At 50.6% G+C, this 16,266-nt stretch overlaps 1 protein-coding gene across 8 annotated transcripts in view; it reads left to right on the forward strand.

The window, feature by feature from the left end:
* Positions 1-15,718, forward strand: part of gatad2b (GATA zinc finger domain containing 2B) — a 141,488-nt gene extending 125,770 nt beyond the window's left edge. For 7 of the 8 annotated variants that reach the window (XM_072281122.1, XM_072281129.1, XM_072281139.1 and 4 more), the window contains 3 exons: positions 4,644-4,763; positions 8,737-8,920; positions 10,946-15,718. In XM_072281122.1, the coding sequence (XP_072137223.1) occupies positions 4,644-4,763; positions 8,737-8,920; positions 10,946-11,079 (438 nt within the window). In that variant the 3' untranslated portion in view covers positions 11,080-15,718. The remainder of the gene's footprint in view (positions 1-4,643; positions 4,764-8,736; positions 8,921-10,945) is intronic. The other variant, XM_072281114.1, reaches the window with a different exon arrangement.
* The last annotated feature ends 548 nt before the right edge of the window (positions 15,719-16,266 follow it).

Below are 16,266 nucleotides of genomic sequence, written 5' to 3' on the forward strand. Positions count from 1 at the left end.
CCTCCCCCTCTCTCTCTCCCCTCCCCCCTCTCTCCCCTCCCCCCTCTCTCCCCTCCCCCCTCTCTCCCCTCCCCCCTCTCTCCCCTCCCCCTCTCTCTCCCCTCCCCCTCTCTCTCCCCTCCTCCTCTCTCCCCTCCCTCCTCTCTCCCCTCCCTCCTCTCCCCCCTCCCCCCTCTCTCTCTCCCCTCCCCCCTCTCTCTCTCCCCTCCCCCCTCTCTCTCTCCCCTCCCCCTCTCTCTCTCCCCTCCCCCTCTCTCTCTCCCCTCTCCCCTCCCCCCTCTCTCTCTCCCCTCTCCCCTCCTCCCTCCCCCCTCTCTCTCCCCTCCCCCCTCTCTCTCCCCTCCCCCCCCTCTCCCCTCCCCTCCCCCCCTCTCTGCCCTCCCCTCCCCCCACCTCTCTGCTCCCTCAGTCTGTGGACCATGGGCTAAAGAACCTTCACGTTGCAACACTACGCCGGATAATTTTGAAAGCGAAGCTTTTTCTCTTCGTTTTGCCCTCCCGTCCACACTGAGCCGGCGTTTTCAGCCCCCGAAAACGGAGATTTTCGAAAACACTCTCCAGAGTGAATAAATCTGAAAACGCTTAATATCTGTTGTAGTGTGTACGGGGTAACCCGAGAGATTTAAAAACGTTGTCATGACAACGCCACAACAACAATGCTTTTTTCTGCTTCTGCTTGGTACAGCGCAAGCTGTTATAACGCTCAGTCGGTGTGAACGGCGTGAGAGTTAAATTGTAAAGTGAGCTTTTTTGACTTTAAAAACGCTGACATGAAGTGCCGGAACGGATGTTCGTTGTTTTCTTGAACGCCACCACCTAACAATTTCAGAACAGACGGACGAGACTGAAGCCAGTTGACCCACAGCTTACTGAATAAATAAATATTCTCACTTTACCCTGTTTTCTGTCCTTGCTTGTATGAAGGTGGTTTACCTCTTTATGCAAGTACTTCTCTGACAATAGATGTGTAACAGCCTAATGTAACATTGTATAGAAATACAAGATAATGCTGATGCAGACGTTTTATACATTTAACAAGGTGCTTTATTAATACAACAGAGTTAGTCAGTTTTTCAATGTTCGTCGTCAGCCGGGTCATACTGTCCGTGAACTCCATACGCTCCAGTTTTTGTTTTTTTTAAGTTTTAAGTCCTCCTGTGCGAGAGCCAAGAGCAATTCCTTTAAAGTTTTTCTACTCTGTAACTGGACAAACGCGCACGAAGTATATCGTTTCCTCTTCGCTTGTTTTCTGTGCGTGTCCTGCGCATGCCCAGTAGGAGGAGATTCGCCCGAATATCCGCCTAATGTGGACGGAGATATTTCGAAAAACGCTTAGTGTGGACGCCTGTCGTTTTTACTCGAAACCAGCGTTTTCAAAATTATCCGGCGTAGTGTGGACGTAGCCTTAGTCTTCTTTAGCCCAGTGATCCCACACACACCAGCAGGAGTCACTGCTGAACAACCAGCCTGGGTCAGAGGCACTTGCCCTGGCTATAAATTCAGTGAACCCGAGTTCAGATCCTACCAAGCGTGTAAGAATTGAAGTTCGGTCTCATCAGTTTAAAAAGCTGAGACCAGGGAAGGTGAAACTGGGAATCAAAGCCTAACTGGTCTATTCGGGATGGAAAGCTCCAGCCTAATGCTAAGCCTAGAGCAGGAAAGGCTAGACTGACGCTGCAGTGGTCCTGTTACACTGCCAGAGATTAACACCCACCCCCCACACTCAGGCTCTTTGGGTGTTATATCAGGTTTCATCCCAATCACAGGAAGAGGACAAGGCACTGCCCTTGTAATCTAAACCCTGTTATTGTTGTGACTCACTCAGAGTTTAGGGAGGGGAACTGCTGTCATTTCTGAGTGGGGCCAAAGCCGGGGTTCCTCCTTTGGGGAGCTCAGCAGCCTGTGTCCCCACCTGTGGAATCCTCTCGAGATCCTTCTGCCTACATTACTGTTTTGCCCTGAGCACTGACTGGCTCTGTCAGACTACATCAGGAAATGTCTGTGGAACTGCTTGGGGTATTTTACTCCTTAAGGAGCTGCAAGAGGTTACTGGTTTACAACCACCAAAGCTATTTAAGAACTTAGTTATCTAGATTTTAGTTACAGATCTCAAGTAACATATTATGCATTAATTGGATAATGTCACGTCTTATTTACCTGTCTGTAGTTTTGAAAACCTCACTTATTTAGAAATTCAACACTAAAACATAACTACTGTGACGTTGTGATGTTCATCCTGTCATTGGCTTGGGAACACACCTCATCTGTTAAGTACCCTGGTTATGTCACACTCTGCACTGAAGGCATTGTACATTCAGTGGCCAGTTTACTTCGTTCCTGCTGTATCTCATAAAGTGGCCATTGAGCATATGTTCCTGGTCTTCTGGTGTAGCCCATCCACTTCAAAGTTTGATGTGTACATCCAGAGGGATGTTCTTCTGCACACCACTGTTGTAATGTGTGGTTATTTGAATGACTGAAACCTTCCGGTCAACTAGAACCAGTCTGGCCATTCTATTCTCAACTCCCTCCGTAACAAGAATTCTCACCCACACAACTGCTACTCACTGGATGTTTGTTTTTGTTTTTCACACTATTCTCTGTAAACTCTGGGGACTGTTGTGTGTGAAAATCCCAGGAGAACAGTAGTTTCTGAGATACTGAAACTACCCTGTCTGGCACCAACAGATGGTCAGTCACTCAGATCACACTTCTTCCCCATTCTGTTTGGTCTGAGCAACAAATGATCTTCTTGACCAAGTCTGCATGCTTTTCTGCATGGATTTGCTGGTTGGATACTTGCATTAAAGAGATGTATCTAATAAAGTGGCCACTGAGTATATTAGAAAACAGGAGTCTGCCATACAGCCACTCGAGCCTTCCCTCTCTCCCTCGCTCAATATGATCATGGCTGATCTGCCCCAGGCTTCATCTCCCTTTCTGTGCCAGGTCCCCATAATCTTAATACGCAGATCTGTGAGGACTGTATCTACTTTCTCACACTGCTATAATCGCTTCAAAAGGGCATCGATCATACAGAAGAGCAGGGTGAGCTGCCTCAGTGACTTATCCTCACTGAGGACATCTTCCAAGGCAGTGCCTGAAGAGGGTGGCATCCATCACTAAGGACCCTTGCCTGGCGAGACATGCCCTCTTCTTATTACTCCCATTAGGGAGGAGTTAATGAAGCCTGAAGACCCACACTCTTAACAGTTTAGAAATTGCTTCTTTCCCTCTGCTGTCAGATTTCTGAACAGTCGATCAACCCATGAACACTACCTCGCTAATCCTCTTCTGCAATATTTATTACATTCAGTTTTATTGTAATGTATAGCACTGTGTTATGCCTACATTTTACTGCTGTCGTTAAACAACAGATTTCACTATTTATATTAGTGACAATATTCTCTGATTCTCTTTAAATATTACACTGATCAGAGACCCTCCTTAATGGCAGAAAATTCCAGAGATTCAGGATTTTCCGTGAGAGGAGGTTCTTTCACACCTAGGTTATAAATTGATCCTGACTAGTGCTGTGGAAATAATTCAACATACACACTGTCAAACCCCCTTAGGATCTGACAGTGTTTCAATAACTTCACCCCTCATTCTTCTAAAGTTGAAAGAATATGCACCAAATTTCTTTAGTCTCTCATGTTAGCACAGCCTTGTCACCTCAAGAATTTTCTGTGGACTGTCTCCAATGTTGCAGTATTGTTTCTTTAATAAGGGGGCCAAAACTGTGCACAGTACCCTGGGAGACACAGGAAAGACTGCAGATGCTAGAAATCTTGAGCACCACACTTCCCTTTATCCTCTCCAATAGTGTTCTATTTTCTTCAGCCCTTTGCCACTTCCTCCTTTCACCTCACAGCTTCTTGCATCATTGGCACCCCAGCCTTTTACCTGCTTTACCTCCCTTACACCTGGATCCACCTAACATCCCCACTTGTGCTTCACTCATATATGTACATAATTTTTTTTTAAATTTTATTTTTATTTAGCGATACAGCACAGTAACAAGCCCTGCCAGCCTAACAAGGCCGTGGTGCCTAATTACAACTATTTAACCATTAACTGACTAGCCTGTAAATCTTTGGAATGTGGGAGGAAACCCACACAGTCACAGAGAGAATGTACAAACTCTTTACTTTCAGCGGTGGAATTGAACCTGGGTGGGTCACTGGCGCTGTAATATTGTTACATTAACCGCTGTTCTACCATACTCCCCCAGTGCTGCCTCTTTCAGCATTTTGTCCCACCCCACTGGTTTCAGGAAAAGCAACTTTCCTACAGCTGTCAGGTTTTCGAACCCACCTGCACAGCCTCATCAGTGGAGTAGTGTGGACGCTGTCGTGCATTACCACAGACTTGTCTCTGATCATGGCCTCACCTGCGCTCTGTACAACTGGAACAATATGTTGCAATGTCTAAACTTTGGTCCTTTTATAATAAAGGCCAATGAGCCCTTGACCTTGCTGAACACTTGTTACACCAGCCTCCTAAGTTTTGGCACAAGAGCACCAAGATCCTTCTGTACTTTACTAGCCCATGCGTTCTCTCCATTTAGCTGTTGTGGTTTTGCCTCCCAGGCTGAGGATGCGGATAACTAACTGCTGGCTGCTTTCTCTTTCACCCTACAGGAGATCGAGCAGCGGATACAGCAGCAGGCAGCCGTGGTGTCAGCTTCCCCCACCTCTGTGTCGGCTGGTGCAGTGATGAACAAGCCCGAACCAGTCATCAGGCACCACCCTCTCCGGCAGGTAAAGCCACGTTAACCCAGCCCAAGTCCTCGATGACTCCTGTCCTGTGGCTGAGCAGGTTGGGCAGAGACGCTGGGGGCCGTGGGGCAGTGGGTTCCACCCTCAGTTTTTCGAGTTTGAGTTCCAAGGTGCCTTGAGCTCTTTGCAGCTTTCTCAGTAAAGCTTGGACATCACACTGCAGAGTCCATTACCTGTGTGGGGAGATAGAGCACCGAAATAAGCCCTTCAGCCCAACTATGCTAGCCCTATTTGCCTGCTTTTCCCTGTCCAGATGTTTTAAATGTAATTGTACCCACCTCCTCATAATCTACCTCAGTATGATCGTGCACTTTATTGTTTACCGGCACTGTACCTTCTCTGTAGATGTCACACTTTATTCTGCATTCTATAATTGCTTTACCTTGTACTACCTCAATGCATTGATCTGCATCTCACTATATGTGGAATAATAAACCAATTTCAAAGCAGAACACATAAAACGCTGGAGGAGTTCAGCAGGTCAGGCAGTATCTATGGAGGGGAATAAACATTTGACGTTGGGAACCAATACAATGATAAACCAATTTCAATTCCCTTAGCAGGTCGTTCCGCATATCCATCACCCTCTCCATCATAAACTTGCCCCTCATATTCCCTTTAATTCTGTTCTTAACTTAAACCTCTGTCCTCTTGTTTGAGACTTCTCTGCCCTCAAAAAGACTGATTATGTTCCCTGTCTACACCTCTCATTATTTTATAAATCTCTATTAGATCACTCCTCGGCCTCCTACATTCCAAGGAAAACAGTGCCAGTCTGTCTAGATTATACGTATAATTCAAGCCCTGCAGTCCAAGTATCGTGAATCTCTCCTACCCCATCTCCAGCTCACTGACGTCCTTCATACAGTTGGGTGACCAGAATTGCACCGCATATTCCAAGCAACACACACAAAATGCTGGAGAAACTCAACACGTCAAGCAGCATCTCTGGAGAGGGAAAAACAGTCGACATTTCACTCAGAGGCCCATCATCAGGACTGGAAAGGAAGGGGGGAGAAAGCCAGAATAGGAAGGGTGGAGGGGAAGGAGCAGAGAGTACAAGCTAGCAGGTGATAGGTAAAGCCAGGTGAGGGGGGTGCTGGGTAGATGGGTGTGAGGTGAGAATATTAAGAGTATTCCAAGTGTCACCTCTCCAAGGATTTATACAACCTCTACCTGTGTCCCTCCAAGACCGGCCCTTGTTAAGAGGGTGTACAGATTCCAGGAGATCACCTGATTGAATTTTCTGAGATTTTGACTAAGCACATTGATGAAAGTAGAGCAGTAGATGTAGTGTATGTGGATTTCAACAAAGCATAAGGTAAGGTGATAAGGTACCCCATGCAAGGCTTATTGAGAAAGTAAGGAGGCATGGGATCCAAGGGGACATTGCTTTGTGGTTCCAGAACTGGCTTGCCCACAGAAGGCAAAGAATGGTTGAAGACCGGTCATATTTTGCATGGAGGTCAGTGACCAGTGGTGTGCCTCAGGGATCTGTTTTGGGACCCCTTCTCTTCATGATTTTTATAAATGACCTGGATGAGGAAGTGGAGGGATGGGTTAGTAAATTTGCTGATGACACAAAGGTTGGAGGTTTGTGGATAGTGTGGAGGGCTGTCAGAGGTTGCAGTGGGACATTGATAGGATGCAAAACTGGGCTGAGAAGTGGCAGATGGAGTTCAACCCAGATAAGTGTGAGGTGGTTCATTTTGATAGGTCAAATATGATGGCAGAATATAGCATTAATGGTAAGATTCTTGGCAGTGTGGAGGATCAGAGGGATCTTGGGGTCTGAGTCCACAGGACACTCAAAGCTGCTGCGCAGGTTGACTCTGTGGTTAAGAAGGCATATGGTGCATTGGCCTTCATCAACCATGGGATTGAGTTTAAGAGCCGAGAGGTAATGTTATAGCTATATAGGACCTTGATGAGATCCCAGTTAGAGTACTGTGCTCAGTTCTGGTCGCCTCAGTATCGGAAGGATGTGGAAGCCATAGAAAGGGTGCAGAGGAGATTTACAAGTATGTTGCCTGGATTGGGGAGCATGCCTTATGAGAATAGATTGAGTGAACTCGGCCTTGAAGTGATGGAGGATGAGAGGTGACCTAATAGAGGTGTATAAGATGATGAGAGGCATTGATCATGTGGATAGTCAGAGGTTTTTTCCCAGGGCTGAAATGACTAGCATGAGAGGATACAGTTTTAAGGTGCTTGGAAGTAGGTACAGAGGAGATATCAGGGGTAAGTTTTTTATGCAGAGGGTGGTGAGTGTGTGGAATGGGCTGCGGATGATGGTGATGGAGGCGGATACGATAGGGCCTTTTAAGAGACTCCTGGATAGGTACATGGAGCTTAGGAAAATAGAGGGCTATGGGTAACCCTCGGTAATTTCTGAAGTAAGTGTATGTTCGGCACAGCATTGTGGGCCGAAGGGCCTGTATTGTGCTGTAGGTTTTCTATGTTTCTATCACCCTAGCTGTGGGTTGTCTTTCTTAGAAGACCACTTCAAACTGTGATGAAAAGCAGAACTGCGACTGCTTTAAGGAGATGTAGCTGCTCGCTGCAGAGATTGACACCGCAGTCCCGTCCTGTGAAGCAGTAAAACCACCAGACTGTAGTGTAATTGTACAGTTGCATTCAGGAAAGCAGAGGTGCTTTAAAAGCAGTTAAAAGAATATAAGGAATAAGAGCACGAGTCCACCATCGGGTCCTTTGAGCCAGTTCTGCCATTTCATAGAATCATGAAGCCTCCTCAACACCATCCCATCACACCCTCCCAGGGTCAGACAGACACAGGGTGAAGCTCCCTCCACACAGTCCCATCACACACTCCTAAGGTCAGACACAGACTGAAGGTGTCTCTACACCATCCCAACACACCCTCCAGGGTCAGACAGACACAGAGTGAAGCTCCCTCCTCACCATCCCATCACACACTCCTAAGGTCAGACACAGACTGAAGGTGTCTGTACACCATCCCAACACACCCTCCAGGGTCAGACAGACACAGGGTGAAGATCTCTCCACGCCATCTCATCACACACTCCTGGGGTCAGACAGAGTGAAGCTCCCTGTACACTGTCCCATCACACAATCCTAAGGTCAGACACAGAGTGAAGCTCCCTTTGCACCATCCTATCACACAATCCTGGGGTCAGACACAGAGTGAAGCTTCCTCTGCACTATCTCATCACACACTCACGGGGTCAGAGACAGAGTGAAGCTCCCTCTACACCGTCCCATCACACACTCCCGGGGTCAGAGACAGAGTGAAGCTCCCTCTACACCGTCCCATCACACACTCCCAGAGTCGGACAGACACAGGGTGAAGGTCCCTCTACACCATCCCATCACACATTCCCGGGGTCAGACACAGAGCGAAGCTCCCTCCTCACTATCCCATCACACCCTCCCAGGGTCAGACAGACACAGAGTGAAGCTCCCTCCTCACCATCCCATCACACACTCCTAAGGTCAGACACAGACTGAAGGTGTCTCTACACCATCCCAATACACCCTCCAGGGTCAGACAGACACAGGGTGAAGATCCCTCCACGCCATCTCATCACACACTCCTGGGGTCAGACAGAGTGAAGCTCCCTGTACACTGTCCCATCACACAATCCTAAGGTCAGACACAGAGTGAAGCTCCCTTTGCACCATCCTATCACACATTCCCGGGGTCAGACACAGAGTGAAGCTCCCTCCTCACCATCCCATCACACACTCCTGGGGTCAGACACAAGGTGAATCTCCCTCTACTCATCCCATCACACACTCCCGGGGTCAGACACAAGGTGAATCTCCCTCTACTCATCCCATCATACACTCTCACATTAGTCTGTGGAGGGGAGCAGGTATCTGTCCTCACTTGGCACTGAAGTTCTGGGCTTTCTCTGCTCCCCCTGTGCTGTTGTTCCCACCATCGACTAACAGCACATCTCTCCTCTTACAGCAGCCGCCTCAGTCGCAGTCGTCTCTCCAGCGAGGGCTCCACTCCTCCGCCCGTAGCGTGCTCTCCAACTTTGCCCAGGGCCCCCAGCTCCACGTGGCCAGTGGTCTCTTAGGCATGCCAGGTAAGCATGCAGTGCGGAGCGGAGCCCAGAGCCGAGGACGAAGGCCGTACTTCACAAACTCAGGTAGACACAACACTGCCGTTCAAACCAAAGGCACAAATCTCCTTCCGGCTTCTTTCTCGTGACTTCAGCTCGCTCTTGGGCAGTGAAACCTGTCGATGGACGGTCTCCTTGGACCCAAACTCTCAATGTGGTACCATCCAATTTTCGTTTGAAAGGTGGGGGCATGGGTGGGTGTGCCCGGGACTGCCTGCTTTAAACCAGTAAATATACGATGTTTGGGTATAATTCTTTCTCTCAGTCCTCAGTCACAGGCGTCCCTGTGCACTGTATCTTGATCAGTGCCTCTGCTTACTGATAAAGACGTCCATCTGTACAGGTTTCACTGCTCCTGAGTTTTCATGCAACCAGTAGTAAAGGTTTAGTTGCAACAAGCTTTCTGGTTCCTGATCCCTGCGTCTTGGTCTGTCATGGTAGGGGGTGAAGGGAAGGGAAGGGCAGGGAGGGAGGTGCTGCCCTTGGCCCTGGTGCGGGGAAGGTGGGGTACGCAGGTAGTATGGAATGCTCCTGCAGTTCACTGGTGACTGGTATACCTGGCAGGAAAGGAAAGGGAAGGGAGGCTGGTGTGTGACCAGCAGCCCGTAAATGGAGCTTGGCACAAAATGGTGCATGCGTGTTCCGAGAACTAACTCACCAGGCGAGGGTGGGGGGGGGTGTCCACAGCACTCGCCACAAACAGCCCACCCACCTGCATGCTGTAGGATCCCTTCCAAAGTTCATCGGAGTTGGGAGCTTCCAGCCAGCCTGTCAGCACACACAAAGTGGTGGAGGAACTCAGTAGGTGAGGTAGTATCAATGGAGGGGAATAAACTTGATACTGTGTGCCGAGACAAGAGCGGATAGCAGGAGACCTTTTTCCCCCAGAGTGGAAGGGGGCATCTTTTTAAGGTGTTTGCTGGAAAGTATAAGGGGGTGTCAAAGGTAAGCTTTATACACAAGAGAGTGAAACCCCTGCCAAGGGTGGTTGAGGAGGCAGGTACAACAGGGCCATTTAAAAATCTCTTGGATTGGTACATGGGTGAAAGAAAAATGAAGGGTTATGTAGAAGGGGAGGGTTAGAATAGATTAAAAGGTCAGCACAACATCATGGACCTGTACTGTACTGCAGTGTTATATGCTCAGTGGGCATATTTAGTGTGAGAGTTTTCTGTGCCAGGAGGAGGGAATTCTGGATCCAGGAATACCAGGAGTCTGAGGGTCAAAGTCTTGACAGACATGTTCTCATGGTATCGACACCAGGTGTGGCAGGCAGGCTCCTGAGTGGGGAAGGGATACCCTGAGAGCCTTATGTTCCCACTCTCAGTCTCCGGCACCCACTGGGCAATGCAGAAAAACTGTGTGTGACCAAAGTGAATAAATCCCCCCCCCCATGCACACAGATCTGGTGGGGTACTGTCATATGGGGCTGCACTGTCCTGACCTACATCACGTAGGCTCATAGAATTATTGTTGATTCTAAGTCTGCCACCCAGCCCTTCCCCCCACTCCAGAACTTTTATCTGTGGAGCCGGGTTCCCACTAACACCCGTGGATGATGATGGAACCAGGCAAAGCCAAACCACTCCCTGTGGCTCCTGGGGGCATGTGGTCAGTAGGGACCATCAGCCATTGCAGAAGGGTTAGCCCATTGGGCTCCATTTCCTTGGATGCAGTGCACCAGTGGACTCTGCCTCTGTGGGTGTGTGGGCAGGGACCATCTACCTGGGTATTTTCGACCATTGCGTCCACCTCTGGTAGGTTTGAGCCAATGGACACCATCCCCCTGGGCAGTCTCAGCCAATGAATGTGTCTCCCTGGTTGGCTGGAACCAGTGGCAACCATCTCTCTGGGTCGGCTGAGCCAGTGGCACCTGGCTCCCTGGTCGGCTGAGGCAGTGAAGACTGTCTCTCTGGGCATGTGAGCCAGTGGGGGGCAGCACCGGACACAACACCTGCCACACTGGGGGAGGATTTGGCTGGCAGACAGGCCCTTGTCCAGTCAGGAGAGGGAGCCGCCTCTCACCCTCTGTCTCCTGTTCTCCCTCTGCAGGGGTCAACATGTCGTACCTGAACGCCGGTGTCGGGAGTCAGAAGGGGTCAACCCTGGCGGACCGTCAGCGCGAGTACCTGCTGGATATGATCCCACCCAGGCCCATCCCACAGTCCGTCAGCACGCAGAAGTGAGGGGCTGCCGCCGCATGCAGTGCCTGTCCTGGTGCCTCGTACTTAACCCAACGCTTACGGGAGCAGTCCCACCTCCTCCCCGATATTATTGTACTATGTGTCTAATGCTAACGTCGTTGTAGGGATGTGGGGCCGCCCCTCTACGCACGCCCCCACTCGCACAGGCCACAAGGCAAGGGCTGCGCTCCAGAAGTGTGTGTTTGTATTCCCCCCACCACCAGCCTCCTGCGCCCATTTTCCTCCCAACCCCAGCCTCCTGTGCCCCTCTCTTCCCTCCCACCCTACCCTATCTCCTGCACCCCCAACCAATCTCTGGCTCAAATGTGGAGATGAGAGCTTAGGGAAGTGGGTGGTGGTTGGGGGGTGTGGAGAAAGAGAGATTTTAACCTAATCCCACAAGCACCAGTTCACCCCGACCCCTGCTCACCCATCACTCCTCTCCCCGCCCCCCCCCCCACCTGTTGGGAGAGATCCGTGTGGCAGCTGTCCAAGGAGAGCAACAGCAATGGTATTAGCTGTCATCCGCAGGGCCATCCTGCGGTGAGCAAGACGGTTACACACACACCCAGGGGCAGTGACATGAGTGTTGCCAAAAGTTCAGCAGTGTCCAGGGATACTGCAACCTCATACCATGTGTACAGTGCCCTTTCATTTCCAGGTAATGCCCCGGCCTTCCCTCTCCCCCTTTCGCCAGCCCGCCTTCCATCTGCACTGGGAGCAGCTTCCCTGATGGGGAGTGGGATCTTTCCGAACCCCTGCCTCAACGCTCACTTAATGCATATTGTGTAAAGGCCTCCAGGTGTCAGTGGCCTCTCCAACAGCATCTGAGGACTTACAGAGACATAGAATCACAAAATGCTGGGGGAACGCAGCATCTGTGGAGAGGATTTCAGGCTAAGACTCTAGTCTTCATCAGGACTGGACAGGAAGGGAGCAAAAGCCTGGCCCTTCTTTCTTATTCCGACTTCCGCTTCCTATTCCTGGTGAGGGGTCTCGGCCGGAAATGTTGGCTATTTATTCCCCTCCATAGGTGCTGCCTGACCCGCTGAATTCCTCCAGCATTTTGTGCGTGTTGCTGAGGATTTCCAGCATCTGCAGAATCAGTTGTGAATCACACTCATAGCATAGGAAGTGACCACTTGGACTGCCACCTGCCAGTGTGCACTCCTGTCCCAGTGTGTGGCCCATAGACTTCCCCAGGCAATAGAAATGACTTCCATTGACTCTTCTTCCACCACCCTCTCTCCGACTGCTCAGTGCCCCCCCCACTTGCTGATCCTCTCTAAATCCCCCCCCCCCCCCATATCCTAGATCCAAGTCTTCTGGCTTTGCCTATATCCACAGTGGGAAGTTCTCTGACTTCAAGGCATGAGGGGACATCCAGAGAGCTGCGTTCAGTGTGGGGGGGGTGCAAGGGGGGGAATCGGAATGGGAGCTGATAAACCCAGGAGTGACCAATGATCAGGGTCCCTGGTCTACCTGCTGCGCCCTTGTGCCTCCTGTCACCTTCTCACCCCCTTGACGAGGGAGACTTCCCCGAGCCTGCAGGACGTGGACATTGGGTGCAGGGAGGGTTTTGCCGAGGAGATAAGTATTGAGGCCAGGTGGCTGGGACGTGCACTGGGGGTGAATCTTAGTCACTCAGTGATTGCTCCACCCCACCTCCAGCCAGAGAGGGCGGTGTTGAGCTGTGAATCATTTGGGATTCCATATTCCAGCCCCGCAGGATAGACTCTGCCATGTGGTCCCTCCTCTTACTTACTCGCCCTCTGGCTGGTTTAACGGAAACATGCGGCATTGTACTCCCAAACAATTTTGATGCTCCAGACTTCGCAGCATCTGGCCATGGCCACCTGACCCAACTAAAACCTGAGCTTCTGAATCTTTCAGGAGTCATCTGTAACCTCAGATCCCAGAGTCCCTCCCACGTGAGGCTGGACCCCAGAGCAGCTGTAAAGTTAGTGGGGAAACAGCCCCTCCACCCACCAATCAGTGTCAGTGGGATTGGCCTCTGCACTCTGTGGGGTGGGGTTGTGAGGTGAACAGAAGGGGACAGTTTTGATTAGGGGTTGTCCTGTCCTGTACAAACTGCTATATTGTACATCGCAGTGGGAGGCTGTTCAGCCCATTGAACACATGCCAGCTCTTTGAAATTTTCTAATTGGTTCTGCTCCCCTTTAATAGTTCCTCTTGATCCTGGCCACCTCTTGCAAAGCTTTCACCTCCTCCACCTCCCTCCCCCCAAACAATCTCTCTACTCAGATTTGTCAACAATGCTGCCTCTGCAATAGTGCCTGTATCACGCCGAAAACCCCCTTGAAAACCTGAACAAACATTTTGCCCCCTTCATCAACCTGGGGAGAGGGGTAGGTGGTACCTACCGGACGAAGAGGCAGCTAAAGGAGAATGTCTGACCTATGACCATTCTGAGATCAGGGAGCCCCTGTACACCCACTGGAAATGGGAGAGATGGCATCTCTACAACAGACATGTCTCTGTCGCTCTCTCTAACTGCAGGCAGTGTCTGCACGCCCTCACCCTCCCATCCATTGTGGTAGTGAGCACATGGGGGAGGGGGTGGAGAGAGCACAGGGGACATCCGGCTCTAGGGAACAGGAGAATCACGGAATGCTTTTAGCACTGAACAAGAGATACTGGAGGAGTGGAAGGAATTGAAATGTTGCCTGTCCATCTCCCTCCGTGCTTTGCTTGATCTGTGGAGTACCTCCAGCATCTGTATCACGCTGGAAACCCCCTTGAAAATCTGAACAAACATTTTGCCCCCTTCATCAGCCTGGGGAGAGGGGTAGGTGATACCTACCGGACAAAGAGGCAGCTTGTTCCCCACTCCAGATTCTGACGGCTGCACGCTGGTGCCCCTCTCTCAAACACAATGAGAGCCTCCAGGGAGGGCGCAGTGAGATCAAGCCTGAGAGAATACTGGTCAGTCGTACTTTTGTATCAGTGCTCCCCACCCCGCTGCATTCCATCCATCACCGCAGCTCCTTGCCACTGTGTGTGGACATCAGCATCTCCATAAGAGGCCGCTGTTCACTTTGTCTCCTGGCCAGCAGCGCCGGGTTCCCCAAATACCCTCCCCCTCCCTGTTTCCCATTGACCTCCCTCCCTCCTATTCACCCCTGCTCCCCGGCTGTGTTTGTAAGCTGCGCTGATGGGGAGGGGCAGATAATGGCAAAGGGCTAATCGCCCCTCCCCACACCCTCGACCTCAGGCGCTGTGTCACTGTTCTCCCTGGCTTTGGTGGGTGTGCGAGCAGCTCTCCCTACGTTATGTGTTGTGGTGGGTGGGTTGGGGTTTATTGTATATTGGGAAACAATAAGTCAAGTTACTCTCCAAGAGACTGCCAGCGAGCCTCCGACAAGATTGTGGTGTCCTGGGGCACACCAGAACGCTGGGTCTCTCCACCTTCCCCCTTCCCCCTCGCCCCTGGGAGGATGGGGGGCTCGGTCAGTTATTGAGAACCCCGCCCCATTGTCGGAGGCACCGTCTTCCGGACCAGACGTTAAACCAAGGCCCCGTCTGCCTCTCCCCCACCCCCCCCCAAAAGATTCCCCCACTTTCTCGGGCGGACGTTAAAGATCCCACAGAACTATTGGGTGTGAGAGCAGGGAAGGGGTGGGGGTTGATAGGGACCCTTGGGGGAGGATAGTTCAGCACCGGTCTTCAGTCTGGGAGCTCTGAGCTCTGCCCAGCCACCCTTCAGTGTAGGCAGCAGCTTTCCTTACACCCACTCCCCCACCTTCCATTTCCAGCTGGATTCGGGTCGTAGCTCTCTCCCAGAGCAGCAGCATGGTTTAGTGGTAGGACAGGGAGGGGTGTGCTGGATGTCAGTGGGCCACATTCACCACCTGACACAGTGCACCCTTCTGTGGCTCGGACTTGAGCAGTTCTGTCCTACCAAGGGCCAGAGTGGCCTGTGGGTGAAGCTCCCACCCCCCTCAGCCCAGCTAATGCTTTCCGGCACTCAAGGGCGTGGGGCAGAATCTGCTCTGGGTGCTGACTGCACCCCAGGAAGGCAGGAGTGAGGTACAAAGGCCTGATTGCCCCACACACACTAGTGTGGCCCTACAAGACCACCCTGGCAACTGTCCCCCTCTCCAGTCCCCTTCTGCCTCTTGATTTCAGCAACTGAAGCCATGTTTAAGTGAAGTGCACCCGCTGACTGTACGGTCTATACCCAGGACACAGCGGACAGCGTTCCCAGTGGTTTGTGTTGCGTGTTTACAGTTTAACTGGGCGTTAACCATCTTTCCCCTTCTCCTAACAATGGGGTCAGTCCTTCCTCTACTCTCTCTCTCATTTTTAAATTTTTAATTTAGTTTTTCTTTTTGTTCTATTTTTTAAAGAAAAACAAACAGTAGATTGATGTTTGCTCAGCTTGTTTATTATTTTGTATTGTGCTGAATTTGTGTACTCGATGCTGTATCACAGATGTTATATACCAATGGGGGGAAAAAAAAGAAACTGCCAAGACTTAGTCATCCAATGACTGACAAAATAAGCAAGTTTTTCAAAAAACCTTTGTAATATTTATTACTTACAGGTTGTGTTTAATAAGGAACCAGGTGAACCTCCTCAGTGAGACGGTGTATGTGGTAATAAACTATCAGGTCATTACGTCTGAGCCACCTCCTTCTCGCCTGTTATTGCTGAGACGCTCATCCAAGTGATCTCCAGCTCCTCTCCTCTGTGTCCCTCAGGTATCGCCGACCAGGCACTGAGAATAGGAATCCTGGGAGGTTGTGTTACAGCTGGACAAGTTGCTGCCAAGCCCACACTGCAAAGTCGAGTTTTATGTTACACACGCAGGTGCAATCAAAATCATAGGCACATAGTTCAATTTCAGTGTACGCATCTGTACAACGTTCCTCTAGAACCAAAGTCCAACGTGTGCAGCCTTGAGATTCATCGCCAAACGGGCAGCCGCAAAACAAAGAAACCCAAAAATCGCCTGCAGACACCCAATGTGCAGAGAGGGAAAAAACAATGCACACAAGCAGTTAGCATCCTGAACTGAGACAGTCCTGTCCACAGTTCAGTGCAGAGCGAAGCAGAGGGCAAGACCTGTCCATCCCTCACCTCTGGTCCCGACACCCTGACCGTTTCGATCTAAACCGTTGTCCACACACTCTATAAATATCACATGATCATATCCGCAACATTCAC

The sequence above is a fragment of the Mobula birostris genome, chromosome 2, assembly GCF_030028105.1.
Source record: "Mobula birostris isolate sMobBir1 chromosome 2, sMobBir1.hap1, whole genome shotgun sequence".
Lineage (NCBI taxonomy): Eukaryota > Metazoa > Chordata > Chondrichthyes > Myliobatiformes > Myliobatidae > Mobula > Mobula birostris.